The 20,652-nt window shown below is 34.7% G+C and overlaps 3 protein-coding genes across 4 annotated transcripts in view; 1 reads left to right on the top strand and 2 right to left on the bottom strand.

The window, feature by feature from the left end:
- LOC128889467 (proline dehydrogenase 1, mitochondrial) overlaps positions 1-14,047 on the bottom strand; it is a 26,577-nt gene extending 12,530 nt beyond the window's left edge. Inside the window, exons 1-2 of the mRNA XM_054147134.1 lie at positions 13,501-14,047; positions 250-458 (exon numbers count right to left, since the gene is read on the bottom strand). Coding sequence (XP_054003109.1) covers positions 250-458; positions 13,501-13,806 — 515 coding nt within the window. The 5' untranslated portion in view covers positions 13,807-14,047. The remainder of the gene's footprint in view (positions 1-249; positions 459-13,500) is intronic.
- Positions 14,048-15,706: 1,659 nt separating this feature from the next.
- Positions 15,707-17,393, top strand: LOC128896266 (uncharacterized protein F58A4.6). The gene is made up of 3 exons (XM_054159494.1): positions 15,707-16,602; positions 16,675-16,789; positions 16,940-17,393. Exons 1-3 carry the CDS (start codon positions 16,235-16,237, stop codon positions 17,204-17,206), a joined length of 750 nt encoding a protein of 249 aa, XP_054015469.1. The 5' UTR covers positions 15,707-16,234; the 3' UTR covers positions 17,207-17,393.
- Positions 17,387-20,569, bottom strand: LOC128896263 (bleomycin hydrolase). 2 transcript variants are annotated; one of them, XR_008461949.1, is made up of 5 exons: positions 20,420-20,569; positions 19,297-19,613; positions 18,389-19,216; positions 17,564-18,256; positions 17,387-17,527 (listed from the first exon to the last, which is right to left on the bottom strand). XR_008461949.1 is itself a non-coding variant. In XM_054159489.1 (4 exons), exons 1-4 carry the CDS (start codon positions 20,427-20,429, stop codon positions 18,041-18,043), a joined length of 1,371 nt encoding a protein of 456 aa, XP_054015464.1. In that variant the 5' UTR covers positions 20,430-20,569; the 3' UTR covers positions 17,387-18,040. The 2 variants fall into 2 exon arrangements, 1 of the variants encoding a protein (XP_054015464.1); XM_054159489.1 differs by having other exon boundaries at positions 17,387-18,256.
- Positions 20,570-20,652: the final 83 nt, after the last annotated feature.

Below are 20,652 nucleotides of genomic sequence, written 5' to 3'. Positions count from 1 at the left end.
CGCGCTCTGATTGGTCGGTTTGTTTTTATTAATATCTACTTAACGAAACCCCATCCGACATTTTTGCAAAGGAAAAAGTTGTTTCAAATCACCTCCCGAACCACCCCTTTCAAAGACTTCCAACATTTTTGGGACACCCTGTATAAACATTTCTCTGAGCCCATTTCTCGAGGGCGTATATACACCCTTCGGAGTCAAAGGGTTGACGAATGAGAATAGAACGATAGGATTGCTATTTTTATGACGTACTGTATTTCACGACGTTCAGCTTCCTCTTGCGAGATATCCTCTTCGACGGAGTAATCAAGGATGGGCTTAACACCGAATTGTCGTAACCTATCCAGGACAGGAGTGATCTGCACCTCGTCTTCGCCGGCGACAAAGTGACCGTAAAATGTCGCCTTCATAAGCTTCGTGAAAAGCTTCTCGCCTAACACCTGTTTGGCGATTTTCATTAACTGAAACAGAGAAACGAACGTTTTTTAAAATAAATATATATATATATATATTTTTTAAATAAACTACGAACATTATCGCAGTTACATCACGGGGCCACAACGTAAGATCAAAGTTTAAATTTTTTTCATCCTTTGGAATTTTTTGCATACCGGTTACGCAACTCTAATGCTAAATAACGTTGTGCACGACATGTTTCCGATTTACCTTGGTCGCTTTTGCAATAAAAATCCGCGTTACGCTGCCTTAACTGCAGGAATGATTTGCAAATAAAATCTGGAATTCTTTGCAGAATTATTTCAGCCACTTATTCAGGTACAGTTGCGCGCTAGGGTGGTTCTTAAAAAAAAGTGACTTTCGACGTAATAACAATATGACTGGAAACGGCGAGAATCGAGAAACAATTCCCCTTTGGCACTTGACTCTTGTGATTAGGGTGATTTATTTTGTGAAACCTACCCACATCGAATCGATTGCGAAACGTATTCGCAATTACGTTCAACCCTTTCGCGTTTGCATCATAAAGATCAATTATTCTATTTCGAGGCTGCGAGACTAATTGTGCTCGTCGTCGTTCTGCTAATTTGACTCGATTAGTGAGGTGCTTTTTTTTCTATTATTTTCTATTATAATTATTTAAATTACTTTCCAGTAGTACCATAACTAATTTGTGGTAACTATACCACAAGATTGTAGTCATTTATATTAAATAAATACTCTACGATTATTCGAGGCCCGTCTGCTATTTAACAAGCACGCGTTTGTGTGCACAATCACTTGCACTATCTCTCCTCGCGCAGTGTCAACAATGCTTGAATAAATAATAAGTCGATCAAATCATAAACACTCAAGGAACGAGTCGGATTCTACGCGAAGTTTACTTTTTTTTTTTTTTTTTTTTTAAGTAAATAAGATGTATCGCGGCGCTGACACATTAAATAAATATTAGAATAAACGTTGGTCGTCTAAAACATTTTCTAGTCAATATTATCAAATTAGATTAGACTCGAGAAATAAGAAATATTTATTCCTTTCAAGTGGGCCAAACGCAGAATCTTATCTATCGTTTCAACAATATCAATGGGCTATACTACGAGTACCGTGCAAATTTTTAGACCACCTAGTAGTGTATACATAGTACATTACATCTTTTCAATTTTTGCCTTATTTTAAAAAAAAAAAAAAAAAAAACCGAACATCTTGCGATTGACTTTCGTCTTGTCCCCCCTCTTGTTCCTTTTCGTTTCATATGGTCGTGTTTCCATATCGATTTCGTTGTAGCGAAGACGACTGACAAGTCGAGGAGCAATCATGGCACTTTCCGAATCTGGAATGAAGCCAGTTAAAATCGCAGAGCGACCCAATTGTCCTTGTACGGTAGTGTCCGGGAAGCATCCTGGCAACGAGGAAATCGCTATCGAAGAAGAATGCGAAAAATGACGGGGGGCGCGATACTTTTCTTGCGAAAAATATTTCTCTTGAAGAAGAAAACGAAGACCTTTTGAAGTGAAAGTCGCTCGACTAATATTACTCAAATTGCCACCTGAGCGCAATGTTCATACCAATGAGCAATATTTACAAGAACGGTCGGTTGGATACGACGCGACGTCTACCGTTTATGTAGCCGTGATAACAGAGTATTACGATGATTATTACAGTTTGCCAATGTTCTATATGCTCGCTGATAAATTCACAATAGGTAAACAGTGGCCAATGAGTTGGCAAAGAAAATATTCTAACATCAAGACGAACGCAAAGAAGTGATTTAAAAATGCCCTAATTTCCAGTGAAGTTTGTTAGATTCTTCCTTATTTAGAAATTTTATTCGCATGCTTCAAATATTTCTAGTTTTGATTATATTTTAATTATATATTTGTACATGTGTTTGTTTTAGATCTTAAAGAAAGTATTATTTTTATTACAAAGCAAACATATATATATATATATATATATAGCTAACCCTTATTATAGGAAACACAAGTTACTATGGCAAGTGAGAATCTGAATTTGAATTTTGATATTTAGAATTTTGGTTTAGGGGTACCGTTGATCTCCCTTAGGTCAGGCTACAGCATCCAAAAGCAAGTTTCCACCAATCTTTGTGGTGCTTATCGATTATTCTAGGTACAATGTGATACTGAACAATATGCACTATTGAGAATCATAGCCGTAATCCATCACCACGATTTATTCATCGAATCTAAACATAGCCATCTTATGGCATAATCTGGCTCCCTTGTATACAGTATGTAAGTAAGTATACCTAGTGGTTCTCAGAAATCCCTAGGGTTACATTGAATTTTTTCCGACATTTTATTATAAGTTGATCATCTAACTACGTTACATCTATCATTTTTACTACTATTTTTCCAGTATTTATATCATTTTTGCAATGTCGAAACGCACACTTGTTCCTCGACACTATTAACGCGCGAAAGTCTGTGAATATTTTATCGAAACGGAGTACTTTTACTGAACGTGTATAGTGGAGGCAGGGTCGATACCTAATGTGGTAGCACAGAAGCCAAGAAAAATGAGAGAGGAAAGCTGTGCAGCACTATAAACACGAACAATTGAGTTTCAAAAGCATTTCGTGACTGGCAACCAACGTACACTCTAAAACAACGTTTGTTTTCAAATAAAAAGACATACTTCCTTTAATGTATAAAGGAACGCTATAAAAACCAACAATTTTAGTTTCCTTTGTAATAAAGAAAATACTTTGTTTAAGATCTGAAGCAAACATTTATTGCTTTCAATCTCGAAGTAATCTTAACAATTTTAATTAATTGTTAATCTTAATTTCGGAACGTTTATCGAGCAGGTATGTATTTATCTGAGGCGATAACAATGAACACTAAACATTTAATTTGTCCAGTTTCTAAACCCTCTTCGAAGCTTAATAAGGGTTAGACTTAAACACAATTAATCGTTAATCTTAATTTAAGAACGTGTATCGAGCCTAAAGCTGTTTATCTGAAACGATTACAATAGACTTTGGAAAATACCACATAAATTCCACATTTAATTTGTTCAATTTCTAAACCATTTTCGAAGCTTTATAAGCGTTAGATTTGAGTACAATTTTAATTCATTGTTTATCTATATGACAATAACTCCGAAGAATATCGTTCCGATTCGCCAAGAAAAATGCTGCTTAAAGAAAGCTGAGCACTCGTAGGTAAATTGTGATCTTCTCAATAATGATACGGCAAATCATTTGCAGAAATTAGAAGTGCTGTACAACTAATCTCCCATCGTACAAAACGATAAAAAAGAATTTTAATCCTCGGTCAAATTGTAACGATATCAGTAATGGAAAAGCCTAAGTTAACTCCTCCAATGCCATTGTTGGATCATCTAACGTCTTCCACGAATCGTTCGATAATGACCATTACAAATATCAACTTGACAAGTAAGGTGTTTCGCAACTATGTTGCCGTCTATTTCCGCATCTCGTCGCGATTCGCACAATAGAAATGTTACATAAAAATCCTTGATTTAAGAGAACACGTTGCAAAAATCTTCCTAACTGTTCAGTCTTTAAACGTACTGTTGAGTTTGTTTAGATTATTTGGAATACGCGTGCGTACGTAAATGACGAATTAACAGCTTTTTTTTTTTTTAACGAGTGTAACTTCGCACCAACTGCTAGTTAGACCCGGGTTAAAATAACGTTATTTGAAATATTGTTTCAATATTATTTCAAATGACACGTTACTTTATAGATAAATTGATGGTCGGTAACTTTGACTAGCTTCAATATGAATGTACAATGCTTAAAACAATATACGAAGAAATGAAAAATTTACACGTCCCTGAACTCCACGAGCGAGACAAATAACATGTCAATGACGGCACTTGATCGTTATCGTGAAAATAATATTCGATAGAAAGAGGAATTACATACTTCGCGTGATAACGATTGCTTACCACTGTGTACACAAGTGTACCGTTCGAATCTAAGAATACATTACGTTTTCGATCGATTTCTGCGCGACATCAGAATTTTCGAACTCGAGACCAAACTTTACACGCGTCTGATAAAAAGACACTGATTACGCTTATTGCGCAGAATACGTCGAAGAGGCTGATTGAAAATCAGATTCCGTTCTGCTACGATCGATTGTGAAATCAATGAACGGATTTCCGAGTATATTTTATTGATGGAACGGCTTATCGCTACAACATCACGATTAGGGTTCAAGATTTTAATTTTCGTTTTCGTAGATTAACGAAACGTATACCTGAGCGATTACTCGTCCGTTTTGTTAGAGATTACGGACTGGAGACAAAGTAAGCAAATATAGTGGAACTAATAAATAAAACAATGGAATTGATGGTGTGTCATAGACCTCGTATATCAACGGGGTATTCTAGTCTAGAACTTTCAAAATATCGATTTTCTTTTTGTATTTTCTTCAACAAGTTAACTTTTAAAAATATATCTGCCAAAGGGTTTTGTGGAATTCAGAAAATTGACGAAGTTATCTCCAGTTCATTTGGATACTGCATTTTAAGTTTCTTTGCACTTTTACCTGTAAAAGATTGCGAAATATGATTGAAATATGATTGAATATGTGTGCAAAGGCTTTTGTATAAATTTCTTATAGATTGAAAAACAAAAGTCCTCGGAAAGAACTAAAAATTGACGATCTAGACTAAAACAACCCCGTAAGTAAATTTCCGAGGCAAACGTGTTTCAAATCAAACAGCTTGTAATGAATACTACAAAAAGATTCCCAACGAAATTGATCGGGAGATATCGAAAGAATTCCACGACAAATCCGACGTGTTTTTGTATCTGCAAAACTGGAGTAGCACGCCCCGACGCCGACGCCTGGACAATCGAGTGCGTCGGCTGTATCGATTCACAGCATTGAATTCTCTGACCTGCATTCGCGGAACTGCACCGACAGTCCAAATCGTTCAGCGAAAACCGAGTTTAGATTACAGGCTCCAATCGCGACAGGCGACAATCGGAGTCATGGGTGTACGTTACGCTGATAAACATTTACTAGGAGAGCTCATTCACTCCACGCTTGTGCGACGAAAATAAGAAGGGTTGTGACAATCGCGTACATTGTTGCGAGGAGCCTGGATTTGTTTTCAATACAATTAGCAATGGTGTAAACCAACATTTGTGACACACTGCGTAACAAAAGTATACGAACACGAATTTTTTAGATGTCCCGTGAATTTTAACAAAATCCGATCCTTTTTGATTAAATATGTATCGTATAAGCCTATTTCGATTTAAATTGACCAATCTTGATATTTGAATGTCTATTAATTTTACGAATTATTCTTTGAAAGATGCCTTAATGGTTAAACCTTAAATTGGTTAAATTTGTATTCTATTACTCGGGTGTCTATGTATACAGGGTGTCCCAAAAATGTTGCAACACATTGAAAGAGGTGGTTCGGGAGGTGATTTGAAACAACTTTCTCCTTAGCGAAAATGTTGTCCGAGGCTTCGTTGAGGAGATATTAACGAAAAACACTGACCAATCAGAGCGCGAGGATGCCGGTTGAGGATAGGCTACGCGCTAGGCGGCCGCGCTCATACGCTACCGCGAGCGCTCCAACGGTATCCGCGCGCTCTGATTGGTCACTGTTTTCCGTTAATATCTCCTCAACGAAGCCTTGGACAACAATTTCGCTAAGGAGAAAGTTGTTTCAAATCACCTCCCGAATCACCTCTTTCAAGGTGTTACAACATTTTTGGGTCACCCTGTATAGATTTGAATATCGACGAAAGTCAATGGGATTGGAAATCGTTCACAGGAGGTTCAGCAGTTCAACGATTAACGTCTGTTACACTTAAAACTTGACGAGCACTTAACACGTTTAATCTCGTGTGCCTCAATGTACTATGCTGACTTCAGCAATTTACGATCGCTTCTCTCGTCAGGCGTTAATCTTATTTGGCCAATTTTTTATGCAACGTTAATGAATCGAGGCAATCCGTTCCGCTGAGCGACATAGCATGATCGGAACGTTACTTTGCGAATATTTAAGCAAAATGTACTTCCATTAACGTTTAATTGTGATTTAATAGACACGCTTCATTTGAATATTCATGCAGAACTATGCATTTTTGATAAGCTATTGTTAGAAATAAATGTTAGCTTTTTGAGGTAGCTTTAAGGTAGACATTTTATATTGTCGACAAATAATCCAATTTAAGTCAAGCAATTTGATTTCTTTAATATACATATGTATAATAAGAGAATTATTCGTATTATCATTCTTTGTCTATTCTGTTGTAAATACATTTATAATACTGTTATTAAATCAGCAGTATTATAAATGTATTTACAGAATTAAAATTCACATAAAAAGCTACCATTCTCTTTCTACGTTTCAAGAAATTCAAAATCTGTGTTTTCCATCTTCAATCATTCTAATTGAGTCAATCGTCAAGTTTTCTCCCAATAATTCTGTTTTGATATTCCTTTGTTTACAATCTACACATAGTCATCGAACCAGCTCGTGTTCGCCTTTCATTCTGATAATATCTGATTTTCGCCTAATTCTGCCAAGTAATACCTACTCAACACCTTTGCGAGGCATCGTGACGCAATCGTCTCCGTTAATTTATCCAGAATTCATAATCAGCCGAGATTACTTCTGTCTGGCGCTGATATTGTCATGCATATTGCCTATTAATAACGAAGAATGATTAATTTGATGTATCGACTCGCGTTATCTTTTACGAGCGACAATTGATCGTAAATCGTGTACGTGTAACTTATTCGGCTACATGTTCGGCGATAAGACGAGGTCTTACAAAAAAATTTGTGTATGTTCATTAATTGCAGTGGTTTAAATACGATTGCAATTAATTGCTAATGAGATATCGGTCAGTATCGGCGGGCATGACTAATGGTTAACCCTTTGGACTTCACGGATACTTTTTTTTAATAAACCGAAACACCAAACCAGACGACTCGACCTATGCACTTTGAATTTTCATGTGTAATTGTTTAATTATTAATCGTGAGGCTTGATTAGATATTATTTTGAACTGTATGCGAGGAAACAAGGAAAATCCCGAGAAATAATCGTTTCGTTACGAGACATTAAAAATTGCATTAATTGCTGGCAAATTAGCCAAATTAAAATTCGCGAAAATTTCGAGGAAGTTAAAATTTTGTTTCGAGACTGTTGAAAATTAGATAATTTAACATTTGTCGTTGTATTTCATTTTTCAATCTGTCCAAATTCAGAAAACCTATCCAAATTTATTGTCATTGCCGCCTCACCTTCGAAATTAACTTTTTCAGTTCCTTAACCCCTAGCACTATTTTAAAGGGACAACGATTGCGATAGGCTTACATGTACGAACGACGCAGCCGGTAGTCGCGATGTTTATGGAAAGATTTCGAAAGAGTGCAATATCGTCTGGCAACTGTCTGACTGACTCTCGAGCGCCCCGAGGTAACGGTCTACAGTCCACTTTGAGTCAGCCATTCAGGGTTACACCGTGTCTGGGTTAGGTGTAACGAACGTAGGAATATGTACAACGGTGCATATAAAGTCTCACCGTTCCTATCTCTCTTTCGCGCTTTTTACCTAACGACGTACGTCTTACGACTTTTGATCTCGCGTGGAGACAATATACACTGCGTATCAGTGTCTCGAAACAATTTTTCATCGAAACCAATTATACTACGATAATTGGTACAAGACAATAATAAAATTTTATATGTAATTACTAGGTTGTCCTAAAAGATTCTTTCGTGAGTCGCATTCAATTATTTCCTGTGGCAGTGTTTATATAAATAGATAATCTAATTTCTTAGACATTGATGCTGTAACAGTAACGAAGCGAAACGAATCGTACACAATTCAGTAATGTAACATGAAACATAAAAATATTGTGTATATATTAATTATTAATAAAACGAAAGAAACTTTCGGGACAACCTAATGTATACTTAATAAAAGATAAGAATGGTAGTCCCTGAAAATGAATAAATATTTACATTGGCCTTAAGTATATGGGATTTGTTGAACATGGAAAATTAAAGATTCTTGTCTAAACCTTCGAAGCTTAACCATTTCCTCATCGAACAGTTTTCGCAGAGCTATACTTAAGACGATTGAAAATGAGAGATATCTGCAGATTACAAGTGAAGAGGCCTATCAGTCCATATTGCTCCACGTGTTATCAAAGACACATGTAATTTGGCACTATCAAGAGCTATGAAACGACAAGTTTCTTATCTGCTACGGAAGCACGTGTCTCCTTTGGGACTTCGTTTAGGTCACTGATGGGTAATCATGCGACCTTTTGGAATGTTAGGTTGCGCGACTGTCTTCGAATATTTTCTCAAGTGTCTTGTTCGTTTACTGAGATCATACGTTCTCGAACGATGAATGATTTAATTACGTAAAACTTAAAAGTCGTCGCTCTTGGAGCAAGATATTAAAGTAGTAAACGTTCTTATCGATCTACCCATTGTTCTACAGTTGGCCAGTTGCCATTTTTTCTCCCTTACCCCGGAGACAATTGGGAACAAAATTTAGATTAGCACGAAAACTGTTATGTCGGTCAACGGTGACCTCCATTTTGCATTAGCGAAATACTTGCGAACTTATAATTCAACTTGTCTATAAAAATTATTTATCGCTTCCTCGGTCGAGATCAAGCATATTTCGTCAAATAGCACAGAGGGCTAGCTTTTATTATTTGCGAGGAAAAAAATTCCTGAAGAAAAGAAAGAAAAATGGTTTAAAAATAGAGCGATCCTTTTATTTTTATACGTAGGTAAACGTCTCTTTGTAATGTTAGCGAAATGGACGAAATTGATTTTACTGTAGCTGAAGGGATGGCGAGGGTAAAATAAGAAGAAATAGGTAGAATAGATAGAGAGCAGCTGAAAGAGGAAAAGGTGAGGTGGAACAAGGCCAGGCTAGGTTCAATAAGTGGTGTAAGGTGATGAAGAGAGAAAGGTGTCACAGTATTTGAAGGATGGGAGAGAGCAGGTAGAGTAGAATAGCGAGATTTAGGCTAAAACGAGGTAAGAGATGCTATTGAGTGCAGGAGTATAAGATGACCAGAACAGTGACGTAACTAGAAATTTAGCAAGGGGGTAGCGTGTACGAAAACAATCACAATTCGTTAAAACAAATGGAACATCGAAATCGTGTTTTTAAATTAAAATTGAAACAATGTAATGTATAGTAAATTTTACATTGGATATTTCTCGAGATGTAATAAATCTACCAGAAAGTGTTACGTCAGGTTAACATTCTGGATTTTCCCGGATTAAAGAATTCCGTTTGAGATACCAAATAATTATCGATATACAGGATGTCCCAAAAATGTTGGAGGCCCTTGAAAAGGGTGGTTCAGGAGGTGATTTGAAACAACTTTTTCCTTAGCGAAATTGTTGCCCGAGGCTACGTTGAGGAGATATTAACGGAAAACACTGACCAATCAGAGCGCGTGGATACCGTTGGAGCGGCCGCGGTAGGCGTGGCTACACACGCTAGGTAGCCGCTCTCGTTCGCTACCGCGGCCGCTCCAACGGTATCCGCGCGCTCTGATTGGTCGGTTTGTTTTTATTAATATCTACTTAACGAAGCCCCATCCGACATTTTTGTAAAGGAAAAAGTTGTTTCAAATCACCTCCCGAACCACCCCTTTCAAGGATCTCCAACATTTTTGGGACACCCTGTATTTCACTTTTATATCTGATCGATTTGTCCCGTATCAGTCAACCGTTTCAAGTGTTCTGGTAATTGATCTCTGAGTAATACATTAATCACGTATATCGATTATTCGAACGAGGTTTCTGATAAATTACAAAAATTGATTAAGATCCACATTCCGTCATGTATAATTTATCATCAGTAGATTGCGGATCTTTATGCAAAATAAAATCTTTACAAAGGTAATTACACAAATTTACATTAGTATACTTGTATGAATAACATGAATTTTACTTTCAATGTTTCAACGTCATCAATGATCTAGATTTTTATTTCGTTGCATTGTCAGCTTCACAAAAGTCTAAGGTGAACTACACCTGTAAGTGACTTTAAACGCTAGACAATCGAAATGAAGATAGTAAACCGAACCAACTTTTTGGCCAACCTAACAAATATCTTATACTTATTACTAGATAGCTTATTTCCATTCCTCTTATCATCGTCTTACACGTTTCCTCCATTGTTTTAATACTGTTTGCAATATTAAAACGAGAAGTATTTTCTAGCTCTGGTACCTCGGGGTTGCTAAGCCCGTACTGTAACAAATATCGTTACGAGCAACTGTAACCAGAGTTGAGCAAAATCCTAGATCGTAGAAAACTCAGTAACGTAACATAAAACATAAAATATTACCTACGTATTGCTTACTAATAAAACGAAAGAAACTTTTGGGAGAATCTAATAAATGTAACTCTGCGCAACGATGCAAACATATGCGTAAAAATAGAGTTACAAATCCGAACGTTTCGTTTACCATACGAGGTTTAGCTACCAAGCGTCCATTTACCTAATTGTCGCGATCATTGTGGATATTGTTACATTTAACGAAGATTTTCGTCCCGCCGACTAATTGTAGCCACCTTTTTTGTCGAGCACGTAAATAGAATCCGGTGATTCACTCTTCCTACCTAGAACGTCTCACAGCCGTATTGATTATTATTGATTTTTGGAGTGCGACCGCGTTTCGCAGTCTCTCGCCTTTAGTCGCCACGCTCGTCGACTGCATTCGACGAATTTTTAAACGATGGAACACGACGATGATCGTTTCGATCGTTTCCTATCGATCGTTCATTAGAAAATGGTTACGGTGGCCTAGGATAGGACGTTTCGAACGTAGTTCAAAAGTTCGTTTGATTTGCTAACTTTAATTCGATTGTAGGTCAAGTAAAGTTTGAAAAGTATTTGTTAATATTTAAATGAACCGTAGGAAAGGAAATTAAAGTTGATATTGTTAATATAAATATATTAATATAATATTTGAAGAGTAAAATAAAAAGTTAGGCTCAATTTTTGCAGGTAACCTTTGGAAACACTTCATTTTGCATAAACTGTGATCGAGCAAGTGTCGACGCGAGATCGCATACTCGATGTAAATTGAAATCTATGATATAACATATGTACACGTATCAAAGGCGAGGATCAACGTGTCATGAATATGGACGAGACCAATTCGATATAAACTGCTAACGATCAAAATCTTAATTTATTAGACAAAGTACATTGTATTATACAAAATATATTTATAATACAAAGTACGAAAAGGATAATAAGCGAGAAACCAAATTAATCCACGTATATTAAATCATTTGACGACGTATATTAATTGAATGAAAGTGAGAATTTTGTTATTAATCGTGTTCAATTTCAAGTTACATAGCAAAGTTATACACATAATTATTAATTAACATTAGGCCGATAAATATTTAGAAACACGAAGTGTGGATAGAATTCGTGAAATTCATGTAAAAGAATGGTCGATCGCGAAAATCGATTGTATATCAACTGCTACCACGCGTAATCTCGTCGAGCAAGTATAAAATAGTAAGAAAAATACAAATGAAAAATTGATACACAGGAAAGCGTACGAGCCACGCGGATTTTAACGATTACGTGCTCGTACAGATCGTTCCTAGGAAGTTACGTAATTGGTCGGTGGTACAAGTTTGTGGCAAAATTGCCAGGTCGATTCAATGTACATATTAAGCATTACTAAAATCAATAACGCGCCATGCCACGTCGTCGTACATAGAAAACGCGTGCGAATAACGACGCTCTTAATAAAAGGTCACTGTCCTACCTACAATTAATAAAAAATTACAGTCCCCGTGAAATCCGGTTAACGAACCATTTTCTGTCGTCGGGATTTTCAACCGAAGCGCTTCGCATTCATTACATACCGTCAACGATGCTTTCAATCCCAGACGGTTTTTTCTTTCCTGTCGTCTATACATATACATGCGTATCGTATATCCTGTAATTAACAAGAAACTACGGCCGGCTTCGTTCCATTGGAACAAAGTAACGCAAATCTTATCAATCTAATCCTAACAAACCTACATTTCCATTGTACTATATTCTCTATTGCGGTACACTTAAATTGAAAAATTACTAGAATGCCCGCTGCAGGAACTGTTGAAACTATACGCATGTAATTCATATCTGCATACCACACTTATTTACTTCGAAGCAATTTCGATAATGGAATTGGAATTGTAAGAGGAATTTTTATAAGGGACGATTTCGTTCATTTTCCTTGGACGGGATACCTAGATTTATTTATCATGCGCCAGTCGAAACAGATATACGACACGAATTAATTCCTAGGACTATCTTTGACAAATCGATATTCTAGACCGACTACTAAATCGCGAGAAATAACCAGAATCGAGAATTTGACAGAGTTGAAACTAAACAACGATAAAAATCTGTCAAAACGATACCACTCGCTGATTATGTTAACGAATTCTGTACGATTGGTTGACTTGAATTTTAATGGGGAAAATGAAATTTTTAGCGTAGCGCTCGAATGCCGTAGCAGCCGGCACGGAAACGTATGGACACGGATACGGTAAAATTCCAGAGAACATACTTGAACGTCTCGTCATTTTTCAAATGCGTTAAGAGAAATAAAAGAATTCTGCTGATAATAATTCTTCCGACTAATTCATTTATGACGAGCATACTACATATAAATTACGTACAAGTAATCGTTATAGGACACATACGTGCGTAGGTGAACTCGTCAGAGGTTACCTATAAAGTATAGAGCTTGCTTACATATTTCTTTAAAATATAAGACGAGGAAAAAATTCTACGAATAATAATTCTTCTAATTAATTCATTCACGATAACCATATTGCGTATAGGACACATAGATACATGGAACTCATAGGAGCTTACTTGTACATTTTTGAAAATGTATTACGAGGGTCAGAAAAATTCTTGTAACTAATTTATGACAAGGATAGAACGTATAATTCACGTATACATGTAACGTCATCGTATGGGACACATACATGCACAGATGAAGTAGGAGCTTACCGTCATATTGTGCTCGGCGATATACCCGATCGAACATAGTTGATACACAACGTAAGCACGCAGAAGCTCTTTGGTAGTTTTGCTTTTGAAAGAGGCTACTGGATCGTTAAACTTCAAATCCAAGGGGTCGATCTGTCGAGGAACCGGCTTCACGTTAGCAGCAGCGCCAGTGTATTCACGTTCGTGCACCTGCACCAACTGCACCGATGGCTTCGTTACGTTCTCGAGAAACCCGATGGGAAGTGGCACACACTTCCTTAGCTTTTTACCGGCACTGCAACGCGGCACCGTTCTCAAAAACGCCATACCTTACCGTCGCGTGTCTAATGTAAAAAATGTCAGCAACGAGACGCTGCACTTATCAAATGTATCGCAACCTGTCTAATGCTATTACCAATCAATGTTCACTGAGAAACAAACGAATTAAAATACGTGAATGTACCACTGTAAAACGTAGATTTGAGTAAAGCTATTTTCTCAGTGACAAACGGGGTAAATCCAACCTGCCACGATCGAGTCGGAGACCCCAATACCAATAGAGGTATCTCGTCAAAGCTTAGGCCGAATCGTAAGGTGGGGTACTCGTAGACACCCAGCGACGTACTAGTCAAACGCTTACCTCGCGACAATTCTCTTTAAAATACTAAATTTACACGAAATGCGTGTTCAAAAACTACTTTAAAATGCGTACAAATTTTTCGCGACGATTCATTTTTCATTTCGTTGTAAATATTAACGGCAAATTAAATTTCAATTGCCACACGTTGCCCCAACTACTATACTGCAACAATAGATACCGGCGTTCTGATTGGTTCGCCGCAGAGGTGTGTTCGGATTGTTGAATCTGACTGGTCGGTGAAATTTTGGGAAATGCCAATAACTGCGCGGTGGTGCGACGCGCACAGTGACGTAACACGCGTTTCGTGTTGCCGTACGTTATATCGTACAAAATTATTTGTTTATTTAAAGCATATGTTATAGTAATGAAATATTTTAGTAATGTTTATAAAATAACATTTCTTACACATTATTCTCGGGGCACTTTTAAGTAATCCTGAAAATTGTAACAATTTTAAGGAATAATTGAATCGTTTTCAACAATAAATCATTTATATAATATTCTTTAGCGAAAATAATTACAATTTTCAGATACCAGAATATCTTAAAAATATTTACGTAGATTTAGAAGATTTTTACATAGTTACATAATAGTAATATATAAAAGTGTAAGAGCTAATTAAAATACAAGGTTGACTTGAATTTTCTTTTGAAACTAACACAATTACGAAGAAAAATATACAAACCAATCGATTAACAAGTTATTACTAACTAATAAATATTCAAAATCATTTGTACGAATATGTATATGTATACATATTGTTTAGAAATGGACTATTTTCTACATTACTAAATACAGGGTGTCTCAAAAATGTTGCAACATCTCGAAATGGGTGATTCGGGAGGTGATTTGAAACAACTTTTTCCTTAGCGAAAATGTTGTCCGAGACTTCGTTGAGGAGATAATAACGGAAAACACTGACCAATCAGAGAGCGCGCGTATACCATTGAAGCGGCCGCGGTAGCGAAGGCTACGCGCTAAGCGGCCGCGTTCGTACGCGAACAAGTGACTCGACGTGCATCGAAAGGACCTTGACGCGACCGCTCAGCGCGTAGCCTTCGCTACCGCGGCCGCTTCAACGGTATACGCGCGCTCTCTGATTGGTCAGTGTTTTCCGTTATTATCTCCTCAACGAAGTCTCGGACAACATTTTCGCTAAGGAAAAAGTTGTTTCAAATCACCTCCCGAATCACCCATTTCAAGGTGTTACAACATTTTTGAGACACCCTGTATTTAAATAAACGAAAGAATATTTAGAGTTTCATTTTTCAAAGAAAAATGTGTCTAGATTATAATTACAAGTGTTAAAATGCAAAGACTGAACAAATGCAAGACTGACACATTAGGTGTTATAGACAAGTTACAAATAAATGTAATTATTAATTGTATAATATAAGGATTACATTATAATATAATACATGAATTGATTTTTAATCATTTTTATGAACACCACAATTTTTGAACCATTTCAGTTAAATTCAACAATAATATCACAATATTAAAAGGATTATACTCGACATTCTAAAAAGGTTCATTACATTCTTTGAATATTACTATGAATATCTCTATACAATTCAATTGAATTTCATACACGTATCGTGTGTCAAGTTTGAATCGTTTTTATTTTGCCAGCTAAATGTTTTACTCGAAAATTTCAAAAGAAAAATCCATTTCGTTGAATGATTTGCATTCTATCACGTTATCTTTAATATCCTGCTTTTTAATGATACGTAATATAGTACTACGTACTGTACCGTATACATAAGTATTATATATGTTATGTACAGTCAATTAAATTTCTAACCTAACATCGTGCACTGAGAAGTTTGTGTAGCAAATACGATATTCAGAAATGCATGAAGGTGCTGTTGGATGTATATGTCGGTTTAATTATTTTACAGAACACATACTGCCTGTGAACTCGTTAATATAATTTGATGTACATTTTCTAACTGATATCGATCGAATCTATATATTGTAGTTGTCGTTGATATTATTTGTGATAAATATTTATAATATGTATTATTTTCATAGTTTCGTTAGAATTTCTCCATGTATAACGGAGGAAAATTTTAATACATTCAAAGAAGTGCTTATTTTTTCGAATTAAAGAAAATGGATAACACGATCAAATTGATTGTACATAGAGGTAGTACAATTTTCGACAGTGTTATTGTTACACCTTATTCTGCGATTAGATACGAACAAAAAGTGAGAGAAAAGGAAATTACAGATCAAAAGCATGCGAATACAAATAAATTTAACAATGTCAAACTAGATAAAATTTGTTTAAGTAAAAAAGGATATAATGCCTATTTTGTATCAGTGTATGTTGTAACAGTAATAAGGTCGCAAGTATATCGTAAAGCTGCATTTAATAAATTGTTACAATATTTAATGTATAAATACTCGGATAAATTAAATTTAAATGTAATCTTAATGAAATTGCGTACACCGAAGAAACAGTTCTTAGATTATAAATGGTAAAAATTAAATTATTGTTTTGTTATACAGCGCAAAGTAACATCTAATAATGTATCATTTTTTTCTGTCAGGAATGAAAGGATAACACAAATGGCATTGGAAAGAAGAGAAATCAATCATGCTATGTCTTGGTTATCTACTTTAGGTGGAGCTTTTTCTGCTTTAGGAGATGAATTCCACTATTGTGTAAGATAATATTTAATGTATATTTAAAATTGATTCCACTGCACTTCTTTTAGAAATAAATTAAGACACTTTATACAAAATAATAAGAAAACAATACAATAACATATATATTATGCCATATAAATTCAAGAATAATATATTTTTACGCAGGCTGAAGTAGCAGGAAAAATTTCTATAAGGCAGTTTCAATTAGCACTTCGCCTTGGAGATCCTCTTCTGGTTGCTCGTTGTAAATTATATAGTGCTTTAAGTTTAATTCAACAGGGTGACTTAGACGTTTCAAAAAAACTAATAATAAATATTTATAAATTTTCACTAAAACAAAATGATGTTCGCCTGCAAAACATGTGTCAAGGCATATGGGCAAAACTCAAATATTGTTACAAGTTGCAAAAAGAACGACATAAAACTCGTTAGTATTAGTCAAAATAAATCATTCTTATAAAGTTTAGAATTATGTCAATTAAAATTCGTATTTAAATTCAAAATAAATGAAATGTACAAAATATTCTTTAGAAAAACGGTTTTTTTGTAATAATTGAAAAAATAATGTTAATGGAAAGATCATACCAACAGTCAAATAAAAGATAATTGAAGTCTCTTACATCTGCAAATATTTTTATTGATTTCATACAATTATTGTTTGTTTTAATTTTTAACTATTTAAATGTCAAAATAGGACTCCACATGTATCTAAATTCACAGAGTATAACTGAAAAGTCAATATACCTATTTTTCCTATAACATTAAAAATGAAAATTTCCAAGAAAATACCGTTGGAGAAAACGTATTAAATTCAATATATGTATTCCAGATATTGCAGTTAACTCAAATGTAAATAAAATCTATGGTAGTAACCAAAAACGTAAAACAAAACTTGACTTATAAATTCTAACCGAACGTTACTTCTAAAAAATAAATTAAAAATTAGATTACACAATCAATAAGTTTAAATTTTAGGAACTATGTTAAATGTAGATTGTTAATATTTTATTTAATTGTAGAAATGTATATTACTTTAATTACATCCAATAGGATTTTAGATGAGATAATTCAATATCTTATAATTTAACTTCCTAAAATTATTTCTTGATTGTTGATGAGTAACTATGAAAATGTCAAACTCTTAATTTGTTGTACTTTATTGTACCAGTGTGCTTAAAATTTTATTTTACATTCAATCTTGAATGCTTTATACACATTTTATTAATCAAAAAACTTCATATTTAAATGTTTAAGCTTACATTACTATCAGTGAGCAAGAGTACCCATAGGATCCCATGCAGGTAAGACAGTGGGTTCTTGTTCAAATACAGACAAAATATCTGCAGGTACTAATTTTTTATCGATAACTGCTTCGAAAACGAATTCGTTAAACCATTCAGCGGTTAATAATTGATACCCTTTTTGACCATGTTCATCACCCCATGAATTTTCCACTCGAAACTTCTTAATTTTGCCATCATCCTGGAGATGAAATGAGTTTTAGTACATTTTGCATTAAGAGGTTTTGAATACATAATTATATTATAAATTACTTATTTTTTAAAGTTGCCAACATATTTTCGTAAATCATTTCTTAGAATCTTATTAACTTACATCAATCGAAACAGCTGTAAATGCCATTGCATGAACCATCATAGAGTCTCCATAAAGTAATCTATCTGCTTTTGTGAGATTGACCTGAATGTTTGTTCCAAACATCAGAGAGAAATCATAAGCATTCATATCCTCTATACCTTGTTTGCCTATTAATCTTTTGTTTACATCGCATCCAAACCATACAGGTTCATTTTGTTTGATACTTTCTGCACATAATTCCATTAATACTGAAGGTGGTTGATTATTGTATAATGTAGATCTTCCACCCACAACATTTCCTAAATAATCTATCGTATAAAGTTTTCTCCATGGATTAGATTCCCTTGGATCTGTTACTAAACATATTTTGTCATTCACATCGTAATACGGTTTCACGTATTTCTCATAAAATTCCACAGGTTTAATTGGTCCCATACAATTATAATTCTTGGACTTATCGTAATATTCCCAAGTGAACGTTTCCGAAGGTATACCCAAACAAATACCAATTATTCGATAAAGAACATGCATTTGGTCTGCGATCTCAGATTCCAGTTTGTCTTCTGATGCTCCATTCGCTACTAAGTCTCTTAATACTTTAGAGTACTCTCTGAGTTTACTTTTCAAAATACTGTTCATACGGGAACTAGATTCGCAACTGTATGATTCTGGAAAACATACTTTAGGGACGAGACCATGTTTATTTATAAGGTTAACAATCATATCCCATTGTCCACCATCACAAACAGGATCGTGTAATAAAAATGATACTAAGCGGCCTTCTACTGGTTCGTGTCGTTGTGCACTTTTTACAATATTATGTAAAAAATAGTTACACCGTTCGACCTACAAAATAATGTATGGATTAGTAAACATACAATAATTACGTTTTGTATATTGAATATTGATAATATCATAACATTAACCTTATCCCAGAAAAATAGGTAAGCTTGACTAAATTCAAATTCATCCAAATTGTACTGCTTAATGAAGGCAGTTCTTATAACATTTAAAATTGAAAATAACCAACATCGCCCAGAAGTTTTTTGATTTGTCATGGGCTTCCCTTCCATTTCGATTTTATGAGTGAAAACGTGTTGGGTCTGTTCCAATACTTTTCGCGAAATACAAGCCTCGATGGGATTGGTCCTTGTACATACATTTTGTGCCAAAATGTTTTGTTTATTATCGTAAAATGCATCACGTAATTCATGTATGAATTCTGTTGTTAGGACTCCTTTTGCTAGAAGAAAAACAAAGAAAATATTAGTGATTCGACTAGAATAACATTTTAATATCTTAATTCCTTCAATTGATTGATTTATATGACTTAGTATTAGTAAATAACTTACTTTTAAATATTACATTATCTAGCAATAATTTTACATAAAATATATTTGAAAGGAATGAGTTATATTTTATGATTTTATGAATATGGTATACATATAAATGTATAGGTATGCAAATAGAAAAATTGAATCTTGAGATTATTTATTATATAATAATAGTAGTAATTTTTATTGATTTATTTTCCTATGTAATTATCTTAATTGTTATAGTCGATTTGTTGTATTAGTTTACTACTATAACTGTATATATGTATTAGTATACATATATGTAGATTAGCATAGTTTTTAAAAACGGAAAAAGACATATCTATACATTAGACAATAAACTATGGTAAAAAGTATGTGATAGTATGAAAAATGAACATTAGAGTATTAAAAATTTTAAATAAGTGGGTAAAAATAATTTGTAGTAAACAATATTGTACATCACAAAATTTGTACACAAATTTGAATACGAAACAGTATTGTTTATAATTTCACCATATTATTTAACATTTTAAACAACTATCGCGTCAATAAAAAGTTTCAACAGAAAATAATAAGAACAGGGAGTGGCTGTGCAAAATTCTTAGTAAAATTGCATTTTTATAAATATGTAATGTTACATTCTCATGTACAACTTTATAATATTGTGTGAACATTAGGTGAAGAAAGAAATGTAAGGATGAAAAATATAAACAAAAATACAAGCATAACTCACAGGTACCCATCGTGATCAGCGGATTCTTCTTTTGACTGCAATGGATTCGAGGGTTTTCACTGGTTTTCACCAAGTATGTATCGTGTCGTGGACATAGACATAATATTTCCTATGTCCGTGGGCCCAACCGACTTGAACCGACTCTAGAGTAGGTTTTGCCGTGGGGAATGTATACACCTTGAATCATGTGATTATCGTCATGAAAATCGGCCTTTGTCTTCTATGCGCATGTA

The sequence above is a fragment of the Hylaeus anthracinus genome, unplaced genomic scaffold (genome assembly GCF_026225885.1).
Source record: "Hylaeus anthracinus isolate JK02 unplaced genomic scaffold, UHH_iyHylAnth1.0_haploid 0, whole genome shotgun sequence".
Lineage (NCBI taxonomy): Eukaryota > Metazoa > Arthropoda > Insecta > Hymenoptera > Colletidae > Hylaeus > Hylaeus anthracinus.
Note: the sequence above shows the minus strand (reverse complement) of the source record. Positions and strands in the feature narration are given on the sequence as shown.